General features: G+C 39.5%; 1 protein-coding gene across 1 annotated transcript in view; it reads left to right on the top strand.

The window, feature by feature from the left end:
- The window catches only part of LOC150088444 (serine/threonine-protein kinase D3-like), a 550,939-nt gene that overhangs the window by 207,364 nt on the left and 322,247 nt on the right, over positions 1 to 21,328 (top strand). The window contains exon 8 of the mRNA XM_090370161.1: positions 338 to 342. Coding sequence (XP_090226287.1) covers positions 338 to 342 — 5 coding nt within the window. The remainder of the gene's footprint in view (positions 1 to 337; positions 343 to 21,328) is intronic.

The following is a 21,328-nucleotide window of genomic DNA, read 5'->3' as shown; positions in this document are numbered from 1 at the left end:
TTGTTGTAGATTGGTTTCTCAACTTGTTAGTTGCTTGGAGAGATCTGGGTATGATCTCCTTCAGAGACTGTAGAAATTCTTAAAGGAATCTCAGTGAGGGCTATATTTAGCCCATCTTAGACAAAGGGAGCAGGGTTTTTCCCCCATGAGTTATTCTAAAATTTTCAGCCCGTGTCACTTGCAAATCCAAGTAATGAATGTTATGTCTGTACATTTGTACAGACATGACATACTGGTGTAATGATTATATTTTTCATTATTGCTACTGCATATTGGTTAATAATGATTATATCGTGCTGAAATCATAATTTCTGTAGTTGTAATGTGTTGTTAGAAGATCTTGTTTGTTGAATAATGTTGATTAGAACAATTCTAATACCCACCGATATCCTTTCCAGTTTTCACTTGGAATTAGCAGAAAACATCCTCCCCTTTAGTGATAGCAAATGATCTTGCAGAAACATTCTATAATGTATCAGCAATAATTGCACATGAACAGTTTTTCCATCATATCAGAACAGTAGTTGAGCGACATAAAATAAACCTTAACATTTACTTATCTCTTATTTGAACACAAGTAAGAGATTTTTATTCACAGTTGATGCAGGTTTATGAGAGTAAACTGAATGAAAACAAATATTTTGGAATCTGATTACAGGATCTGATGAAGAACTGGATTCATCTTGACAACATTACCAAGATATTAATATTAGTAATGGCCACACGAGGCAAGGAAGCTTAAGGCATGCTGCACCAGCCAAAGGCATCTCCGTAGCCAGGTGAGCAGGAGCAGCAGTGTGTAGCACACGCTTCTTGATTAGACCGGGGTTCGAGCCCGTGACCACCAAATATGGATGATGTGGAAAGGTCAGGGAATGACCACCGCATATCCCTGGAGCAATATGACCTTAGTTGCTAATGCTCCTAAAAACCAAATAACAAACAAACACCAGCCAAAAAATTATATATAAATAAATAAAATAATAATAATAAAATTAAATAAATAAATAAAATAATAAAATTAAATAAAATAAATAAATAAAATAATAAAAATAAAATAAATAAAATAATAATAATAAAATAAAATAAAATTAAATAAATAAATAAATAAAATCATAATAATAAAATTAAATGAAATAATAATAATAAAATTAAATAAAATAATAATAATAAAATAATAAAATTAAAATAATAATAATAAAATTAAATAAAATAAATAAATAAAATAATAAAAATAAAATAAAGTAAAATAATAATAATAAAATAAAATAAAGTAAAATAAATAATTAATAAATAATAATAAGAGAAAACAAAATAGACAACCTATGCATTTCCCTCTTCCCATAGGTAACTATTTAGCTGACCTTTCAATTTCCCAAAACTGTCAGCCTTTACCACCAATGTAAGTAATTTATTCCAGTAATTTATAACTCGCTGTCTAAAATTAAACTTTTCCAGCAATCCAGTCTAAACATCTCTCCCACTTGAATTTATGGCCCCTAGTTCTAGATTCATTTCTAACAGTGAAAATTTTATCCTCATTCATTTTACTATTGCCATTCAGAGCTTTAAGACACCTCAATCAAATCATTTCTAAGGTGCCTAGTTTCCAAACTGTGCAACCCACATAGTTGAAGTCTTTACTCATAAGGATGTCCTTTTGCTGATCTAACCAAGTGAGTTACCCACCTCTGGATCCTTTCAAGCAGCTTGATGTCTTTTTTTAGGTGGGTCTCCACACTTGAACACAGCATTCCAAGTGTGGTCTAACAAGGTAGATGACTCTCATCAACCGATGCAATACCACCACTTTGCTTATTGGAGGCTTGAAGTGGTGGAACCCATGTTTAGTCTCTAGAGCTGAGTTCCGGTCAACCCTTCCCTATCTCTTCCATCATGCAGTATGATTGATGCCTTTTGAGGTTATGATGAACATCATGAAGAGATCCAATATTCCTTACATTTCGAGGGTACATCTCTAAAACGGTGTTTGCAGGCTGGCCGCTAGTTAGTACACTGGACTGAACCTATTGGTAACTCTCTAGGAGGCTTCCGGATCAGCTAGTGTATAATCTTGCTATCTCTACTCTGACAGATAGTGACTGGAGGGAGTCCGAGTAGTGTGTATGCGGGGAGCATTGTCGAGGCCACGTTATGTCAAGGATCTGGGTATATTCTTACCATGTGTACGCCATATCCGAAAATTTCAGTACTTCATCCAGCATATCCCACCCTCTTTTTCTTATTATTGAATACACAATGAATTGTCAAACTAATAGTGCAAACTTATCTGCGAAAAGATCTAAACCTCCCAAACATTTCCTAATTAATTTCACAAATATACGTGGTCTCAATTCTAATCTCAACGATGTCCATTTCCACTTGCAGTCTGCCAAACCCCATGTACTCTTTCTGACAGAATCTCAGTTATCGGTTGACTCTACTGCTCATCTCAGATGCCCAAATTATTCGCTGTATGGTTCCTTTTGCCTCAAAGGTGGTACTTGTGCATATGTGATTTCTGATATTCCCTGTCAGAGACTTGGCAATTTGGAATCTCCTTTCGTTGATCTTCTCTGGCTTAAAATCTCTCTACCTCATTGTATCAAATTCATCTGTTGTCTCTACCGTTCTCCCAACTCCACTAATCACTTGGAGCTCTTTGACTTCCTCTCTTTGCAACTTGACTTTCCCCAGTCCAACTTTCCTAACAGTAAGGTAATTTTCCTTGGTGATTTTAATGTTCACAACTCTAGCTGGCTTCTGTTTTCTAGTCACACTGACCCAGCTGGTCGTGGTGCTGAGGCTTTTGCAATTATTAATGACCTTGCACAGATTGTTCATTTACCTACAAGAATACCGGACAATCCTAATCATACAGCCAATACGCTTGATCTTTTTCTCACAAACAACCCTTCTAAGTACGCTCTCGAAGTGAGAGGTCCTTTAGGCATTTCAGATCACAACTTGATGATTGTCTCTTCTCCAATGGAACCTTTATCTCATGGCTATTCCCAACCTCGTGTTGTTTGGCATTACAAGAATGCAAAATGGGATGACCTGTGAGACTTCTTTTCTTCTTTTCCTTGGTCAGATTACTGTTACAAAACTTCTGTCAACGTTTGCTCAGATTGTGTCAGTGAAATTATTCTTGCAGGAATGGAATCCTTTATCCCACACTCCACTTTAAAATCTCGTCCTTTATCTAAACCTTGGTTTTCCAATAAATGTGCTAAGGCTGGTCAAGAGAAGAATGTTGCATATCATAATTGGCTTGTTTCTAATTCTCCAGTTTCATTTTCTGCCTACACCAAAGCTCGCAACAATTGTAAAGCAGTTATTAATCAGTCCAAACTAGAGTTTGAACAGGCTAAGAGTAGAAAACTTGCTTCTTGCCCTAATGGTAGCCGAGCATTCTGGTCTCTTGCCAAAGATATTGGCCGCAACTTTTGTCCATCTCTGCTGCCACCTCTGTCCAAACCAGATAGTTCTGTTGTCAGTTCAGGCAAGGATAAAGCTGACCTACTAGCATCCCATTTTTCTTCCAACTCATGTATTAATGATCTTGGTAAAACAATTCCCAACACTCTCCATTCAATGCCCCCTGTGGTCTTCCGTCAAAAGGATGTCAGAAGGATTTTGACGAATCTTGATGCTAAGAAAGCTCCAGGTCCTGATGGTATTTCTCCACTTGTTCTCAAAACCTGTGCTCCTGAACTTACTCCTATTCTTTGCCGCCTGTTTTTTCACTTTCTTAAACTACCAAAGGTGTTTTTCCTTCTGCTTGAAAATTTGCTCATATCCAGCCAGTTCCTAAAAAGGGTGACAAATCCCTCCCATCCGATTATCGTCCCATTGCAATTACTTCTACTCTTTCTAAAGTAATGGAGAAATCAATTAACTGCCAACTCTTAAACTGCCTAGAAATCTTCCGTCTGATCAACGTTCGCCAGGATGGATTCCATCAGTGTCGATCCACTGGAGATATTCTGGCTCATGTTACCCATTTATGGACTAATTCAATGGAAAGGTTCGGTGAAACACAAGTAGTTGCTCTTGACGTCTCAAAGGCTTTCGATCGTGTTTGGCATGAAGGTCTTCTAAACAAGCTTCCATCTTATGGTTTGCCAACTGTTTTTAGTAATTGGTTATCCAGTTTTCTCTCTGATCGCTCACTGAGGGTGATGGTAGATGGTTCTCTGTCTTACTTCTCCCATAATGCCGGTGTCCCCCAAGGTTCAGTTCTTTCCCCCACTCTTTTCCTCTTGTGTATTAATGACCTTCTTCCATTGACTGGAAATCCTATCCATAGTTTTGCAGATGATAGCACATTGCATTCCACTTTCCATTTTGAGAAACCTTGTCCTGCTCAATCAGCTTCAACTTCTCGAAAATCTGCTGCCAATTCCTTAAATGCCGATCTTCAGGTAATTCTCCAGTGGGGCAAAGACAACTTAGTTGATTTCAACCCTTCTAAAACTCAGTCTTGTCTTATATCTTGCAAAAAAGGATTCTTCTACTCCTATGCTTATCTTTAGTGACACTCCGATTTCTATGCAAAATGATATATCTCTTTTGGGGATTACCCTGACTTCTAATCTCTCTTGGCACAAACACATTACAAATATTGCTTCCTCTGCATCTAAAAAACTTGGTTTTCTCTTTCGCTCTTGGCGTTACTTTTCTTCCAAACAGCTGCTCACTCTGTATAAATCACAAATCCGCCCTGCCATGGAATATTGTTCCCACATCTGGGGTGGTGCCCCCAAAACCTCTCTCAGGCTTCTCGATTCCATTCAGAAGAGGGCAGTTAGGTTAATTAATGATTCATCTTTAACAAAGTCTCTCCACTCACTGTCTCATCGACGTACTGTTTCTGCTGCATGCTTCTTCTACAGATACTTCCATGGGCACTGTTCTCCTGAATTGGCTTCTATAATTCCCGCTCTCTCTTTCAAAACAGTCCGAACACGTGCCTCCACCAGCCAACATCCATTTGCTGTCCAACTCCAAACTCACAGATCCAACTTTTCATCTTCCTCGTTTATTCATTCAACTGCCGTTTTCTGGAAGAACCTTCCTTCGTACGTATTTCCTGAAAATTACAGTCTGCAGAAGTTCAAGTCCAATGTCAACAAATATCTTCTTTCTTCTTATCACCTCCAACACAAGCACGGTACTAAGTACTATAGGTTCTAATACCTCTCGTGTTTGGGGTTTACATAAAAAAAAACACAAAAGCAATAGCCTTATATAGTGGGATTATGACATTCTTATCTCTACTAGTAAATATTTGATCATTGATAAATCATTAATAAGACAGCATGGGCATTCATTGTAACCTGTCTGCAATGCTTAGAGAACTTAATTTCTGACCATATCTCCCAAGACCCTTTCTTCCACTGCTGACTTTAGTTCAACTCCACCAAGTATATTAAGTTATTTTAGGGTTACTATTCCCCATGTCTGAGACTTGGCACTTTGAATTAAAGCATAACTGCCACTTTTCTGACCATTCCTGAAGTCTGTCTTGACGTGTGCACAGTCTACATCCCCCCTCCCACAGTAAAGAACACTTTACAAGAGATCTCCAACTGGATCATTAATCAATGCCACCCTAAAGCAACATTACTTGTGTGTGGAGACTTTAATATTAGCTCAGGCCAACACAGTCTTCGCAAATTGTTATCTTCTAATCTGGCATCAGTAGGTCTGACCTTCCAGAATTTTTCCCCTACCAGAGGCTCTAACCCGTTAGACCTAATATTTGCAACAGACACCCTCACCGTTGACAGCCAACCGGAAACAGCCTTCATGTCAGACCATCTACCAGTAGGCCTCATTCTTCCAATCACTCCCAGGACATCCTGGCAACATCAGGCACCAGTTAAGAAGACAGTGATTAGCCCTTCTCTCCTCAATCCAGAGAAATACTGCTACGCAGCATCTATTTTTCCTTGGGAAGCCCTAAACCAATGTGATCCACAGCTCGGGCTGCACTTTCTTACCTGCTTTCTGCAGTCTATTGCCCGAACTGCAGCGTCAAAAACAGTTTCAATCTCCCGTCGAAGCAAAGCATGGTGGACCCAAGATCTCAGCCTTAAATTTCGGAATAAACAAAGACTACGTGCAAAATGGAAAGCAAAATTAGACCCACTAGACAGAATTGCATACTCAAAGCCCGCGCCCAGTTCAATAGAAGCAAATCTCAAGCCATTAAAGCCTATATCGACAAAACAATCAAGATCGGGAAAGCACCGTTTAAGGCAAGGCATGATGAATTCCCTCAACAACTTAATCCAATTGAATGGCTAGACTACATTACAAGATTTAAGCCAAAGTCAGCATCAGACTTTAAGAGCATTCACAACAGTTGTCAGCGAGATGTCCTCGCTTCCATCATCATCACAAAAAGAGAGCTTATCCAGGCCATCAATGATATCCCACCAACGTCTTGCACTGGATATGATGGGGTCCCACAATTCATTCTTAAGAGCATCAGTGTATTCATCATTGATGCACTCCTAGGTATCTTCAATGGAATCCTCACAACGCAAAGTTTCCCAATAGCCTGGAATCAATATATTGTCCGACCAATCCCCAAAACACAAGGAGCGACATCAATTTCACAATTCAGGCTAATAATGAAAGCCTCATGTCTCCTCAAAGTCATGGAGAAGTGCCTTCTTCCTATCCTAACCAACCAGGTTCTGCCATGTGAACCACCATACATTCACTATGCCTTGAAACACAGGTCCACCATTACAAACCTATTGCAAACCACCAACACCATTCTGGGGACTCTACAAGATAGGGCTGAGATGGCAATTGTTTATCTGGATATCCAATCTGCATTCGACAGCATAGACATCCAGCCGCTCCTGCAACTTTGTGAGGATGGATACCAGATAAAAGGCAATATACTGGAATTCTTGAAGTCGCTACTTACGACCAGGGTCCTTCACTTGACTGTGAATAAAAAATCTTTCACAAGGAAAGTTTGTGTAGGTGTACCCCAGGGCGGAGTTCTCTCAGGGCTCCTCTTTACGGCTGCCATCCACCCATTCCTGTGTCAGCAAACAGAATTTATCAGTTATGCAGACGACTTGAAGCTCCTCTATCGGATCAACGGGACCGCCCGACCTGATTCTGTTTCTGGAAACATTATCAACAGCCTCAAGAATCTGATTACATACTTGGCACAGTTCTCTCTTAAGATAAATCCAAAAAAATCTGCACAAATGGTATTTTCCCTCAAATCAAACCCAACGCAACTAAACCTGGAAATCCACGGAACCCCCATCACCCCAGTCATCAAGCACAAAGATCTCGGCGTTATATTCGACCCTAAACTCAGTTTCAAACACCATGTTGCAGACATTCACAACAAGGTCTTCAGAGCAAGATAGCTTGCCAAACAACACCTCCTTCATGTCAGAGAGCCTGAGTACACGCTCCAATACATATACCGGTTTCTGCAGCCAGCCATCACCTACGGGTCAGAAATCTGGGCGTCGGCAACGAAAACCACGCTAAAAACCATTGCATCTGATGAGTACTGGCGTCTTCGGTGGATCCTCTTCAAGCATAAACTGCCACCACTCATACATACTTCAGATATCACCCAACTTCTAAATTACAGAAAAGTCTCCAAACGGATATTTGCCCTCCGCTTGCTTGTGTCAATTAAAATGATAGCGGGTGAAGTCAATACGCCAAATTTTTGGCAGATGTGCAATTGGAGGATCCCCCAAAACCCTTAAGAGCCCTCCCTTCTCTGCAGTCTGTGGCGTGGAGGCTCAGAATAGGGGATAGATTCCTGCCCATGGAGATGCTCCACAGTGTCCAGGAGATGGATGTGGACTACAAAAAGTTCATAGAGGACAAATCGTACAGAAGACACATCATCAGGGACCAGCTTTCGTCTTCAACCGAGTGACTGTCATCGTCCTTTCATGTGTCTTCATTTCACATGTTAATATTAATTTTATATGTAAAATATGTAATTATTCGTTTTATGTCCTAATATATGTTTTAAGTAATTTTTCTTGTATAAGTTATTTAATGTTAAACCCCTAGCATTGTCGCTGTTGTGGGTATTATTGCATCAGGCAATCATGTAACCAATCACTGCCTGCAATAAAAATATATATATATATATATATATATATATATATATATATATATATATATCACTTTGCAGCAGCTCTGCTTGGCAGTGATCATTAAATACTCTATCAATCTTTACATCACCTGCAAATTTAGACATCACACCCTCTATCCCTTCATCGATGTCATTTAATGAAATCAAAAACAACAGTGTTTCCAATACTGATCCTTGGAGAACCCTACTTCTTTCTTACATTAACTCAATCTGAGGAATAACTATATATCACAACTCTCTGCGTCCTGCCCTGAAGCCATTCTGCTATCCATCTAATAATTTTCTCTGTGATTCCAACCTGTTCCAGCTTATAAAGTAATCACTCATGCTGAAATCTAAATAAACAATGCCAAAATTTTTCCCTAAATCCAGCTCACGAGTGACCCTGTCAAAATAGCTAACCAGATTTGTTAAACATGATTTTCCTCTATGAAATCATGCTGTGTATCCTTCAGAATTCCATTTCTATCCAATGATCCTGAATTGAATGAAAGGGATAATTGCCTTCATGATTTTTCCTACTACTGAAGTTAGACTGACTGGTCTGTAATTTCCCAATAATTTCCCACTAAAACTCTTAGAACTGCCTTTATATATTGTCTATACATTGGCATTTATCCAATCCAACAGAATCCCTCCTCAGTCTAGTGATGCTCTCATAATTAGCCTTAATGGTTCAATGGTTATATCTTGTCACTTCCCTTAAAATTATAAGATATATTCCATTAATCCCAGGAGCCTTATTCGACTGTAGGCTTGAAAGTTTTTTCATTAAGTAATTATGTGAAATTTCAATATAATTATTTATATATTTTTCAACTTTACTCCCATAATTTCTCATTGACATAATGGGTTTTTCTTCCGTAAATATCAATGCAAAGTAACTGTTGAGTTCATCTGCAAAATCAGCTGGAGTATCTAATACTATCCCACGACCATTACATAAGGGTCAGATCTGGTTTGGCCTTCTCTTCTTTGCATTTATATATGTAAAGAATTCCTTATCCCTGCTCTTTGCTACAGATTTCTCATAATCTTCCTTTGGCAGCCTAACCTTTTCTGTGTCATTATTACAGATCAATTTGTAGCTGTTATTAGGTTTCAGTACTTTTTATTACTCCGTAACTTGCCTTCTTTTTCTGCTAAAGTAATCTGGCAACTTCATTATTCATCCAACTTGGAATCCTCCTCATGGAGTATTTTTTTAATGGTATATACACATTCAAGGCTTAATGTTTTAAAGGTATACCATAATTCAATGGTATTCCCTCTGTGAGATATCTATCTTGTTAATAGAGGCCAGGTAGCACCTTAAGCCATTGTAATTTCCTTTTCCGAAATTATAACCCATTCCTTTGGCTTTAACTACTGCTACATCGTTCACCCTTGAACTCCATGATCACTCCCTGCTACTGGTTCCTGTACTGTTAGCCCTATTATGTCATCTGATTCATGGGTGATGATCAGATCTAGAATATTCTTTTTCATAGTACTTTCCCTGACATATTGACACAAATAACAATCATCTAGTTGATTTAAAATTTTTTTTGTCCCCCATGTTGAGTTTCCTTCCCATATGCTTCAGTCAGTTAGAGGAAAATTGAAATCACCCATAATAAGACATTCACGCTTTCTTGCCCATTTCATTTGCATGTTAAGGCTCTCATCTTAATCTTCACAATCACCTGGTCTGTAGATTACTCCTACTCTCATTATACCTTTGCTTCCAACTATATCACACCATACATATTCTATGCTATCATGTAAAATGTCTGAATCCAGGAAAGCTCAGACTGCTTTTTATAAGAAGCATGACCCCACTACCTCTTCTGTCCACCCTCTCCTTCCTAAAGGGGTAGAATTTTTTTCAGCCTGGTCTGTACTTGTTAACAGGAGAGACTGCTTCTACAGGGATGGGATACACTTAAATAGAAAGGGTGCAAGAATGCTTGCTCATGCTATCAAGGCAGTGATAGGTGAGTCGGAAAACTGTTAGATTGGGGGGAATAAAAGGACTAATAGATTAACAGTAGCCACTGGCAGAGGAGAAAGTAATTCTTGCACTGCTTCATTGGAATGAGCAGCAGCCTGGAAAATAAGATGCAGGATATTACAGAGACTGCAGGGAATCATGGGGGTACAAGTAAACATATGGGTTGTGTTAGGGTGGCTAAGAGGAAGAGCAGGTGCATTTATACTTGCATGTACACCAATGCTAGGAGTTTAGTAAATAAATTTGATGAATTTGAGTTATTGCTCAAAACATCAAAGGCAGATATTGTTGCGATATCAGAGACGTGGTGTCACACAGATATAAGGAATGCAGAACTGGAATTTGGGGAGTACAATGTCTACAGAAAGGATAGACAGGATAGGAAGGGAGGAGGAGTTATGCTATTAGTTAAGAAACACATAAAATCCAAGGAAGTGAAGCCAGTCGACATCACTGGACAGTGCAGTGTTGAGTCAGTTTGGTGTGACATAAGCATTGGGAGATCAAAATTGAGAGTAGGAGTGTGCTATAGGCCTAATGACTCTGATGAGTATAATAAGAAACTGTACAGAGAAATAGAGTGGGCCAGTAAATCAGAGAGTCTTATAATGGGGGATTTTAATTTCCCAGATATTGACTGGAATTTGGGAGCTGGTCACTCACACACTAGCAAGGCTTTTGTGGATTTATTGGATGATTGTTTTCTACATCAGCATGTTTCGGAGGCAACTAGAGGGAGTAATACTCTTGATTTGATTATCAGTAGTGATTCTTCGTGCATTAAGAATCTGCAGATAAATGAACCACTAGGTGGCAGTGATCACAGTGTTCTGAAGTGGGAGTTACTCAAAGAGGTAACTACCATTAGGGGTAAAGGGAAGGGGTATTGCTTTTGTAAAGGCGACTACGATGGACTGAGACAGTATTTAAATTCTATACAGTGGGATCAACTGATGATGTTACCAACAGCAAATTCAAAATGGGAAGCATTCAAAGAACTTATCTTGCAAGCTACTAGGCTTTACATACCAACTAAGAAATATTGTTCAAGGTTTAGGCCTAAATGGATGTCAGATGAACTAATGAGGCATATGGCAGAGAAGAAAAATGCATGGGATACATACAAATTAACACGTGACACAGAAGCCTATGATAGATACAAGTTGATCTGTAACCAATTTACAGAGGAGGTTAGGCAGGTGAAGGCAGATTACGAGAGATCCTTGGCAAGGGATGCGAAGAAAAATAGCAAAGAATTCTTTACTTATGTAAACTCTAGAAGGAAGGGGATGAATCAGATTGGTCCACTTCATATCGATGGGTCAACTGTTGATGACCCTGCTCAGGTAGCTAACAAACTAAATGAATATTTTGCATCGACATTCACACATGAGGAGTTATTCAGCGAGGGGAATGCCAGAGGTGTATTCAACTCTAGCAGTAAGCTAGAGAATCTTTTAATAACTGAGAGTCAAGTGGAGGAGAAATTGTTGAAGATAAATACAAGAAAGGGACCTGGGGTGGATGGGATCTATCCAGTTGTATTAAAGGAGGCAGCAAAGGAAGTAAGCAATCCGTTAGCCATAATTATGTGAGCTTCCTTGACTCAGGGGAGGTGCCCACAGACTGGAGAAGTGCAAATGTAACCCCAATTCACAAAGGAGGATCAAAGGCTGACACATGTAATTATAGACCTGTGAGTTTAACTTCTGTTCCAGGAAAATTAATGGAAGCACTGGTTAAAGAAGCACTGTAGGATCATTTTGGCAAGAATTCAGTTATAGCTCAGACACAGCATGGTTTTGTTAAAGGAAGGTCTTGCCTGACCAATTTGATTGGATACTATGATGTAGTCACAAAAGAATTGGATGTAGGGAATAACTTTGATATTATATACTTGGATCTTAGAAAGGCTTTTGATACTGTTGCACATGGAAGACTGCTGCACAAATTGGAGCAGTGTGGCATTGGAGGCAAATTGCTGCTATGGATAAAGGGGTGGTTGAGGGGGAGAAGACAGAGAGTGGTAATCAATGGACACTGCTCATCGTGGACTAATGTTATTAGTGGAGTCCCTCAGGGTTCAGTATTGGGTCCTTCATTGTTCTCTGTATTTATAAATGATATTGATGATGGTATATCAAGCTTAATGTCCAAGTTTGCAGACGATACGAAGGTTGGCAGGGTTGTCAAGGACGCTACTGACACTATGCTGCTGCAACAGGATCTGGAAAGGTTGAGCAGATGGGCTGAGAGGTGGCAAATGAAGTTTATGACAAATGTAAAGTACTACATATGGGAAACATCAACCCCAGCCCATAAAACTTTATCTTGGAAGATGATGTAATTGACTTCAATTAAAAAGTTTTATCAGATCAAAAAATAGCTGTAATTGGGAGTTTACTATATTTAATTGTTAGGGAGTCTTTGTTTAGCATGTCCCAGACAATGTTCAAGGTGTATGCAACGTTCACGTTGGCATATAAAGAGGCGACATCTATGGAAAATAGGTTGTCATTATCATTAAGTGATTTATCTTTTAGGTTGTTAAATAGCGAATCGTTGATTTTTATTCCAAACTTATGGTTTGTCTATATTATGTATGTGGGAAGCTAATGCTGAGAATGCAGAATGTTTGTATGAAATGATGGGACGAATTAGGAAACCTGTCTTATGTAGTTTAACCTGACCAAAAACTGTGGGTATATTGTACGTCCTAGCTTTTAATTGTTTTAACTGGGCCATCATAATGTAATTGTTTTTCCATTATGTCATTAAAGTCTTATTATATTGGTTGACTAAATTGCAAAAAATAAAAAAAGATTGACTTCTTCATAAGTGGAAGTATCTGATACTATGGAATTTAATTTGTTGATTAGTGAAATTGGGCTGGGAAGCTGTGCTGCAAGTTGAGAGTGGTGGTTCGGGGTAATTAGCGTGGAATTTCAGATATCCAGGATAGCCTGTTTAGTTTATTTCTGTGACGGTCACTAATTTCCAAAGCTAGCAAAATACAGATGTATTGTATTCCCTCACTCAAAGATTAGGGTTGGTAATTCAATGTATTTTGAGGTCTGTGGGCGTCCGATTCCGTGTGCGTTGGATTATTAATTTTGTCTACGAAGGTGTGGAATACATGTAATCTATTTATATAGTTATTCAACAATGGAGAGTATCAGCACTGAAGTGTTCTACAAGACATTATAGAGGTAATTCCTCCATTTCTAAACTAATGCATATAGAGTGCGCCAGTAGAGCAGAATGTCTTATAATGGAGGATTTTAATTCTCTAGATATTGACTGGAAGTTGTCAGTTTGTCATTCACATGGTAGAAAGATTTATTTGAATGGAATAGATCAATTCGATGACTGTTTTCTACACAAGAATATTGAGAGACAATGAGAGAAAGCAATATACTTGATATGATTTTGAGCAGTGACTCTTCATGCATTACGAATCTCCAGATAAAAGAACCACTAGGTGGCAGTGATCATAATAAATATATATACAGGTATATAAATACCGGTACAATGATCAAATATAAATATATAATAAATATAATATATATATACAGGGTGATTCACTACTAGTGCGACAAACTTGCAGGAGGTGTAGGGGGCACAAAGACGAATCGGAATCACATAGCATTGCAGGGTCCAAAATGCCTTCGTCATGTGGTAGAGGACGTTGAACGGGAGGTCGCGTGAACAGCGATCCTGCTGGAAGTCAGCATTTGCGAACCAGTTCCCGAGGCAGTAGGATGGATGAGTATTCAAACGTTGAACTGGCCGACATGCACCTCGCGTATGGAGCTGCAGACTGTAACGGGCGCGCCGCTCTGCGCTTGTACCAGGAACGTTTCCCGCACAGGTGTGCTCCTCATCATACAATTTTCGCACGTGTGCACAGAAGGTTACGTGAGACTGGTTGTTTCACGAGAGGTACCATGAATCGAGAGCGAACAACAAGGACGCTAGACAATGAGGAGAATGTCCTACGTCTTGCAGAAGGCAATCCGAGTACGATTACTCGAGCGATAGGCCAACAATTGGGTATTTCCCAATCCACTGTATGGAGGATACTGTCAACAAACCAAATGAGTTCATACCATATGCAATGCGTCCAATCATTGGAGCCTGCGGATTATCCTCTCCGGAGGACTTTTGCTACTTGATTTCTTCAAGAGAAACGGTTCGCAAATGCTGACTTCCCGCAGGATCGTTGTTCACGCAACCTCCCGTTCAACATCCTCTACCGCATGACGAAGGCATTTCGAACCCTGCAATGCTATGTGATTCCAATTTGTCTTTGTGCCCCCTACACTTCCTGCAAGTTTGTCACACTGGTAGTGAATCACCCTGTATATATATATATATATATAATTATTCTTTTGTATTATGATGGTTCAATTCGCATTTTATTTTTAATATTCTATTATAGTAGTTTTATTTAATTTCTTTCTAGTTTTTCATCAATAAGTGTTATGGAATTTTCTTACAGTTTTTTTCAATAATATATAATAAATATATAATAATAATATATAATAAATGTATAGGCCACGGGTAATTAAGATAACCGAGAATAGGCTAGCTTAAAGACCAGTAATGTATTAACTATAATATCTTTAGGTAAAAAACACCGGCACGGACAATGTTTAATTAGCCATCATGGCGAAAAACAATGACATTAATGAAGAACAAAGACGAGTTAAACCACAATAGAATGATAATACAAAAGAATAATAATATATATATATATATATATACACACCAAGAAAAATACATGGAATACATACAAATTTGTATAAATCTCAAAAGAACTAACCTCCACACTCTCATCAATATCTATGTACCTCAAACAATTTGGTCTACGCATCAATCCTGAGAAGTCAGAAACCATGGTTTTTCTCGCTCAAACAAAACCCAACAAAACTCCACTTAGCCCTCAATGGAGCTTCGATACCACTTGTTCAAAATCGCATTGACCTAGGGATCAGATTCGACCCAAAGCTTTTGTTTAGCCAACATGTAGACAGGCTTCTCACAAAAGCCACCAGACTGAGATGGTTATGCAAGCAGCACCTGCAACATGCAACAGACAAATCCACAGTGGTCAGATACATTGCAATAATTGCTTATCCCCCACTTCTCTATGCTGCAGAGATTTGAGCATCTGACACCAAACCAACATTCTCCTCCGAGTACTGGCTCCTCAAGTGGTCTTGCCACAAGCTCAACCTACTTCCCCATCTCCGAACCACCACTATGGTCAACACACTTGACATTCCAAGGCTTATGTGGCTCATTGATGATAGGAGACTCGTCATTACAGTCAAGCTCATGAATGGTCTCATCTCCTCTCCTTTGTTCTGGGACAACTGTGCATGGAGAATCCCAGTGGCGCATCTGCAAGAAACTCCACAGCTATACTATTCTTCGAACACGCCTTCACCTATTGGACCAGTTCCTTCCTCAGCAGATGTTAGCACACATCTAGGATGTAGATGTCGACTTCAACAAGTTTAGTCAGGATCAACAATACAGGAAAAAAATACCCTGTGGTGGGTGGTGAAGGCCACCACTATTGTAACCTGACCCCGATCAATGCACACTATTATTCAACTCCATCCATTGTATATAATCACGAAATCCAATGTATATTCTTATGATATTTATTTTGTAATGGGTGTTTATACTCACTTAATGTATGTAACTATACTTATTTATTATTATTTGCTTATTCATTATTATTTTATGCTTTTATCCTTTTGGTTTATTCAGGCATCCTTGCTTTCATATTACTTTGTCAACCCCTGGCCACTGTGCTGTGACGGGTAGTTGCAACTACACTATTATATAATCATCATCTGTGTTGCAATAAAGATTTTTTTCTCTCTCTCTCTCTCTATATATATATATATATATATATGTATATATAGCGAGATAGAATATATATATATATATATATATATACAGGGTGTTTCAGTTAAACGTTTCAGAACTTCTAAGAGGGGTAGGGTACATCCTGACAACTCGAAATCATATAGCAATGTGGGGTCGGAAATGCTTTCCTGAAGCGGTGTTGTACACAGAAGCACCATAAAGAAAAGAGACCGTAAGTGAGATATCGTTTTAATAATACATGAAAAGAAGCAAAAGGTACATGGATTACCGTAGGTACATGGATTATCAAGTAGATAGGTCTAACCGGACCTATCTACTTGATCTTTCTGCAGCAAGTATTGCCACAACTTTTGAGAGATGAACAGATTTCTGCATCGACGCAACAGACAATGTGGTTCCAACACGATGGAGCCCCTGCCCATTATAGCGGAGATGTTCGTAACTACCTGGATGTCACATTTGGTCAGCAGTGGATCGGACGTGGTGGTCCCGTGCGTTGGCCTGCTCGGTCACCCGACCTATCATGTCTTGATTTTTATTTCTGGGGTCATATGAAATCGCTAGTTTATGACACCCCTGTTGACAATGCTGAGGAGCTGGTTGCAAGAATCGCAGTAGCTGCCGAAGAAATTCGAAATTCGCCTGGAGTATTCCAGAATGTTTGGATGTCCATGCGTCGGAGATGTGAGGTGTGCATTGTAGCCCGTGGAAGAAACTTCGAACACTTACTTTAATCCATGTACCTTTTGCTTCTTTTCATGTATTATTAAAACGATTTCTCACTTATGGTCTCTTTTCTTTATGGTGCTTCTGTGTACAACACCGCTTCAGGAAAGCATTTCCGACCCCACATTGCTATATGATTTCGAGTTGTCAGGATGTACCCTACCCCTCTTAGAAGTTTTGAAACGTTTAACTGAAACACCCTGTATATTCTATCTGCATAAAGATAGAAGTACTGTAAAGGGAAAGGATTTTGCTTCCATAAAAGAGTGGTCTCAAGGAATTTTTTAATTGTGTACAGTCAGACCAACTAATGATGTTACTGACAGCAATTCTAAATGAGAAGCATTCAGTGAAATAATTGTAGATGCTACTAGGCTTTTTATACCAACTGAGAAATAGTGTTCAAGGTTTTCCTAAATGTATGTCAGGTGAACTTATGAGGCTAATAGCAGACAAGAAAAATGCATGGGATACATATAAATTATCAGGTAATACAAAGCCTATGGTAGATATAAACTAGTTGGTAATCAAGTCACAAAGGAGGTTAGGAAAGCCAAGGCAGATTATGAGAAGTCTCTGGCAAATAATCCCAGAAAAGCAGCAAAGACTTCTTTACTTATATTAACAGTAGACGGAAGGGGTTGATTCACATTGGGCCACTTGATGTTGATGGTTTAACTGTTAATGCTCCCTCTCAGGTTGCTGACATGCTGAATTGGTGTTTTTGGATCTATATTCACAAATGAGGAATTCTTTAGGGAGGAGAATGCCAGAACTTTATCAAACTTCTTGCATTCCCCTTTTCATTAATTTGCCACTGTTAATACTAATGTTATTAGTAGTGGATTCCCCCAGATTTCAGTGCTGGAACTATTGTTGTTTTCTTTATTAATTAATGATATTGATGAATTACATCGATGAGCCAAAACATTATGACCACCTACCTAATATGATGTTGGGCCTCTGCATGCGGCCAAAACAGCTCATACTCACCAAGGCATGGATGCTACAAGAAGTCTTGTGGTATCTGGTACTAACACGTAATCAGCAGATCCTTTAACTCCTGTAAGGTCCATGGTTGAGACGCTGCAAATCAGAGTTGCTGTTCCAACACAAACCACAGTTGCTCGATGGGATTGATGTCTGGGGAATTTGGAAGCTAGGGCAATACCTGGAAGTCTTCCTCATGTTCCAAGAACCAGTCTTCAATAATCCAGGCGGTGTGGCATGGCGCATTATCCTGCTGAAAGATGGCACCACCAGAGGGGAAGATGGTTGCCATGAAAGGGTGTACCTGGATAGCAGTGATGTTTAGGTAGGTGGTAGACATCAGAATGCCCGGTGCATGGATGACTGGACCCAGAGTATCCCAGCAGAACATCGCTCAAAGCATGACACCTCCGCCACCGGCTTGTTTTCGTCCCACAGTACATCCAGCCACCATCACTTCCCCAGGTAAACGATGCACATGTACCTGGCCAGGTAAACGATGCACATGTACCTGGCCATCAACATGGTTCAACAGGAAACTTGATTCATCGGAGCAGACGACCTTCTTCCAACCACTCAAGGTCCAGTTTTGATGTTCGCATGCCCATTGTAGGCACTGTCACCAGTGAACCGTGTTATCATGGGCACTTGGAGCAGCCTGTGGCTAAGCAGCCCCATTTTCAGCAGGGTTCGGTGTACTGTGTGTGTTGTGACACATTACTCCCGCCACCAGCATTCCAATTACTGGCGAGTTGTGCCACAGTCGCCCTTCTGTTGCCATGTACCATCTGGGCGAGCCTTCGCTCACCTCAAGCATCGATGAGCCATGGTCATCCAACACCTCACTGGCGGTTCGTGGGTTTCCCCTCCTTGTACCACTTTCAGTAGGTACTAACCCCGACTGACCGTGAGCCCCCTACCAGCTGTTCCGTTTTGGATCTGCTCTGACCCACTCATCTGACCATTACAATTTGGCCTTTGTCAAACTCACTTAAGTCCGCTGCCTTTCCCATCTGAAGAACAAGAGTAATACTTATTAACAGAGCTCAGTATCAGGTGTTTTTTATACCGTGTCCTGACCTGTGCACGCGCTGTAATTCACCTGCAGTTGCTTCGATTTGCATAATGACTTGCTGGTCATAATGTTTTGGCTCATTAGTGTATATGAAGCATAATTTCTATGTTTGCAGACGATACAAAAGTTGGCAGGGCGGTAATGACAGTAATCAGGATAAGCTACAAGAAGATCTAAAAAAATTAGGCTGTTGGGCTGAGAAATGGCAGTTGAATTTTCATATTGACAAATGCAAGGTACTCTGTGTGGGTAGCAGTAATCGCAAATTAACATACCAACTGTGTGGTACTACACTCATGATATTAGAAAATGAAGAAGACCTGGGGGAACGAGTACAGAGTCAGATATGAAGTTCCCTGAGCAATGCAGACATGCTACCAGGACATGTCATGGTGTTTTGTCAATGACATACAGGAACTTTGCTAGCAGATAGTAAGGATTATCCCTTTGTACAAGGCCATGGTTAGGCTGCATCTTGAGTAACATATACAGGTCCGGAAGCCTCACTTTAGAAGGATGTAGATCATCTGAATGGGTGCAGGGAAGGGCAATGAGATTTGTAAATGAAATGGAAGGACAGCCGTACTAAGACAGGCTTCAGTTCTACAAATTGCAGTGTCTAGAGACTACGCACCTGTGAGGTGATCTGAATCAGGTGTTTATTCTCTTGCTTAGACTACATACTTTAAGGGGACATAAATTCAAATTGAAGAAGGATGGTTGCAGAATAGATGTGTGGAGATTTGAATTTAGTTAGCAGGTTGTTGATTGTTAGAACAATCTGCTGTTGTTGTTGTTCAAGTATGCTGTTTGAATGAATTCAAGAAAGAACTAGTTAAATTATTGGAGAGGAGGGGTTTTGTCCTGGCTGATGCTTTACAAGCTTGCTTTCTTGCATCACATACCGCAACTACTACTAATAATAATTTTGAATCTGTTTATTACACACATGAATTTTTTAGGAATTTGGATGCCAGAAGTATATCAAATTTCAGGGAACTAAACAATTTTGTGATAACTCAGAGGAAAGCATAAGAAAAGTTGTTGAAGCTAAACATAAATTATGATTCTGTCTGCTCAAGAGGTAATTCTCTTATATGTTTTTCCATATAAGAGAATTGCACCTGGGTTGGATGGTATCTATCCAGTTGTATTAAAAGAAGCATTAGGTACAATGGATACAGTGATCTCATTTTACCCTTTGATGTGGGGATACATTGTATCCCCAGCTCAATGAGTAACGTGCGTAATAATAAGCCTTTAAGCTTGACTTCTGTTCCATGGAAAATAATATAGTCACTGATTAAAGAATAATGCAGAACTATCTAAACAGAAATGGAGTTATGTGGTAGTGACAGCATTAGAGTTTTCAAGGCTACTGTACAGATTGGAATAGTTTGGCATTACGGGCAATTTACTGCTATGGATAATGAACCAAAGGATAGGTGAGTGGGAGATAACAAAGAGTTGTTATCAGTCGGCACTGTTCATCTTGGATTAATGTTATTAGTGGTGTTCCCCAGTGTGTTTATCTGTCATGTGAAGTTTACCCTTACCCTAAGGTGGTAGATGCCTTTCATCAACCGGTGAAATACCACCACTTTGCTTATTGGAGGCTTGAAGTGGTGAAACCCATGTTTAGTCTCTAGAGAAAAGTTTCCGGCAAATTTTTCCCTTCCAGCAAAATTCCTGTATATCATTGACAACATCCCATGACCTGCTCTGCTTTGGCAGCCTGTCTGCACCGCTCAGAAAATTTCATATCTGACTGCACAATTACGCTCAGATCTTTTTCATTTTCTAAGGTGCTAGATGACTTTCATCAACCGGTGAAATACCACCACTTTGCTTATTGGAGGCTTGAAGTGGTGAAACCCATGTTTAGTCTCTAGAGCAAAGTTTCCGGCATCCCCCCCCCCCCAATACTTCTCCTTCAACTCATGCACGGTACTAAGTTTTGATACCTATACTAAGTATAGGTATCAAACCTATACTAAGGTATCAAACCTATACTAAGTATAGGTTTTGATACCTTTCGTGTTTGGGGTTTTCATAAAAAAAAAAAAAAAAACCTGCAATGAACAGTCAGACGGAACACTGGATTTCCAATTGCAACAAACATTTGGCAATCATCATGATGGGAACTTGTCCAGAAGACCTTTATGCCAAACAATCTACCAGTGGATCATCACTGACAGAATCCATGTTGGATATAATTGATCAGGTGGAGGAAGTTGAGATAGTTTAAGAGTTGGCAGCTGATGGATTTTTGTGAAAATTTGTCATCTTTTTTTGGGGAATGGCCAGTTATAAGCATATTTTCAAGCAGAAGGAAACACACCAGCACGGTAAGAAAGTGTAAAAAGACTAAACAGAACAGGATATCAAGTGAAGAAATGCCTTCCTTCAGGACATTCAGCTTTCTTGGCATCAAGGTTGTTCTGAATTCTTCTGAAATCCTTGTAAGGCCACAGGA

Source organism: Mastigoproctus giganteus, chromosome 3 (assembly GCF_048544385.1).
Source record: "Mastigoproctus giganteus isolate SK-2022 chromosome 3, ASM4854438v1, whole genome shotgun sequence".
NCBI lineage: Eukaryota > Metazoa > Arthropoda > Arachnida > Uropygi > Thelyphonidae > Mastigoproctus > Mastigoproctus giganteus.
The sequence above is the reverse complement of the archived record's forward strand: the minus strand, read 5'-3'. Positions and strand labels throughout refer to the sequence as shown.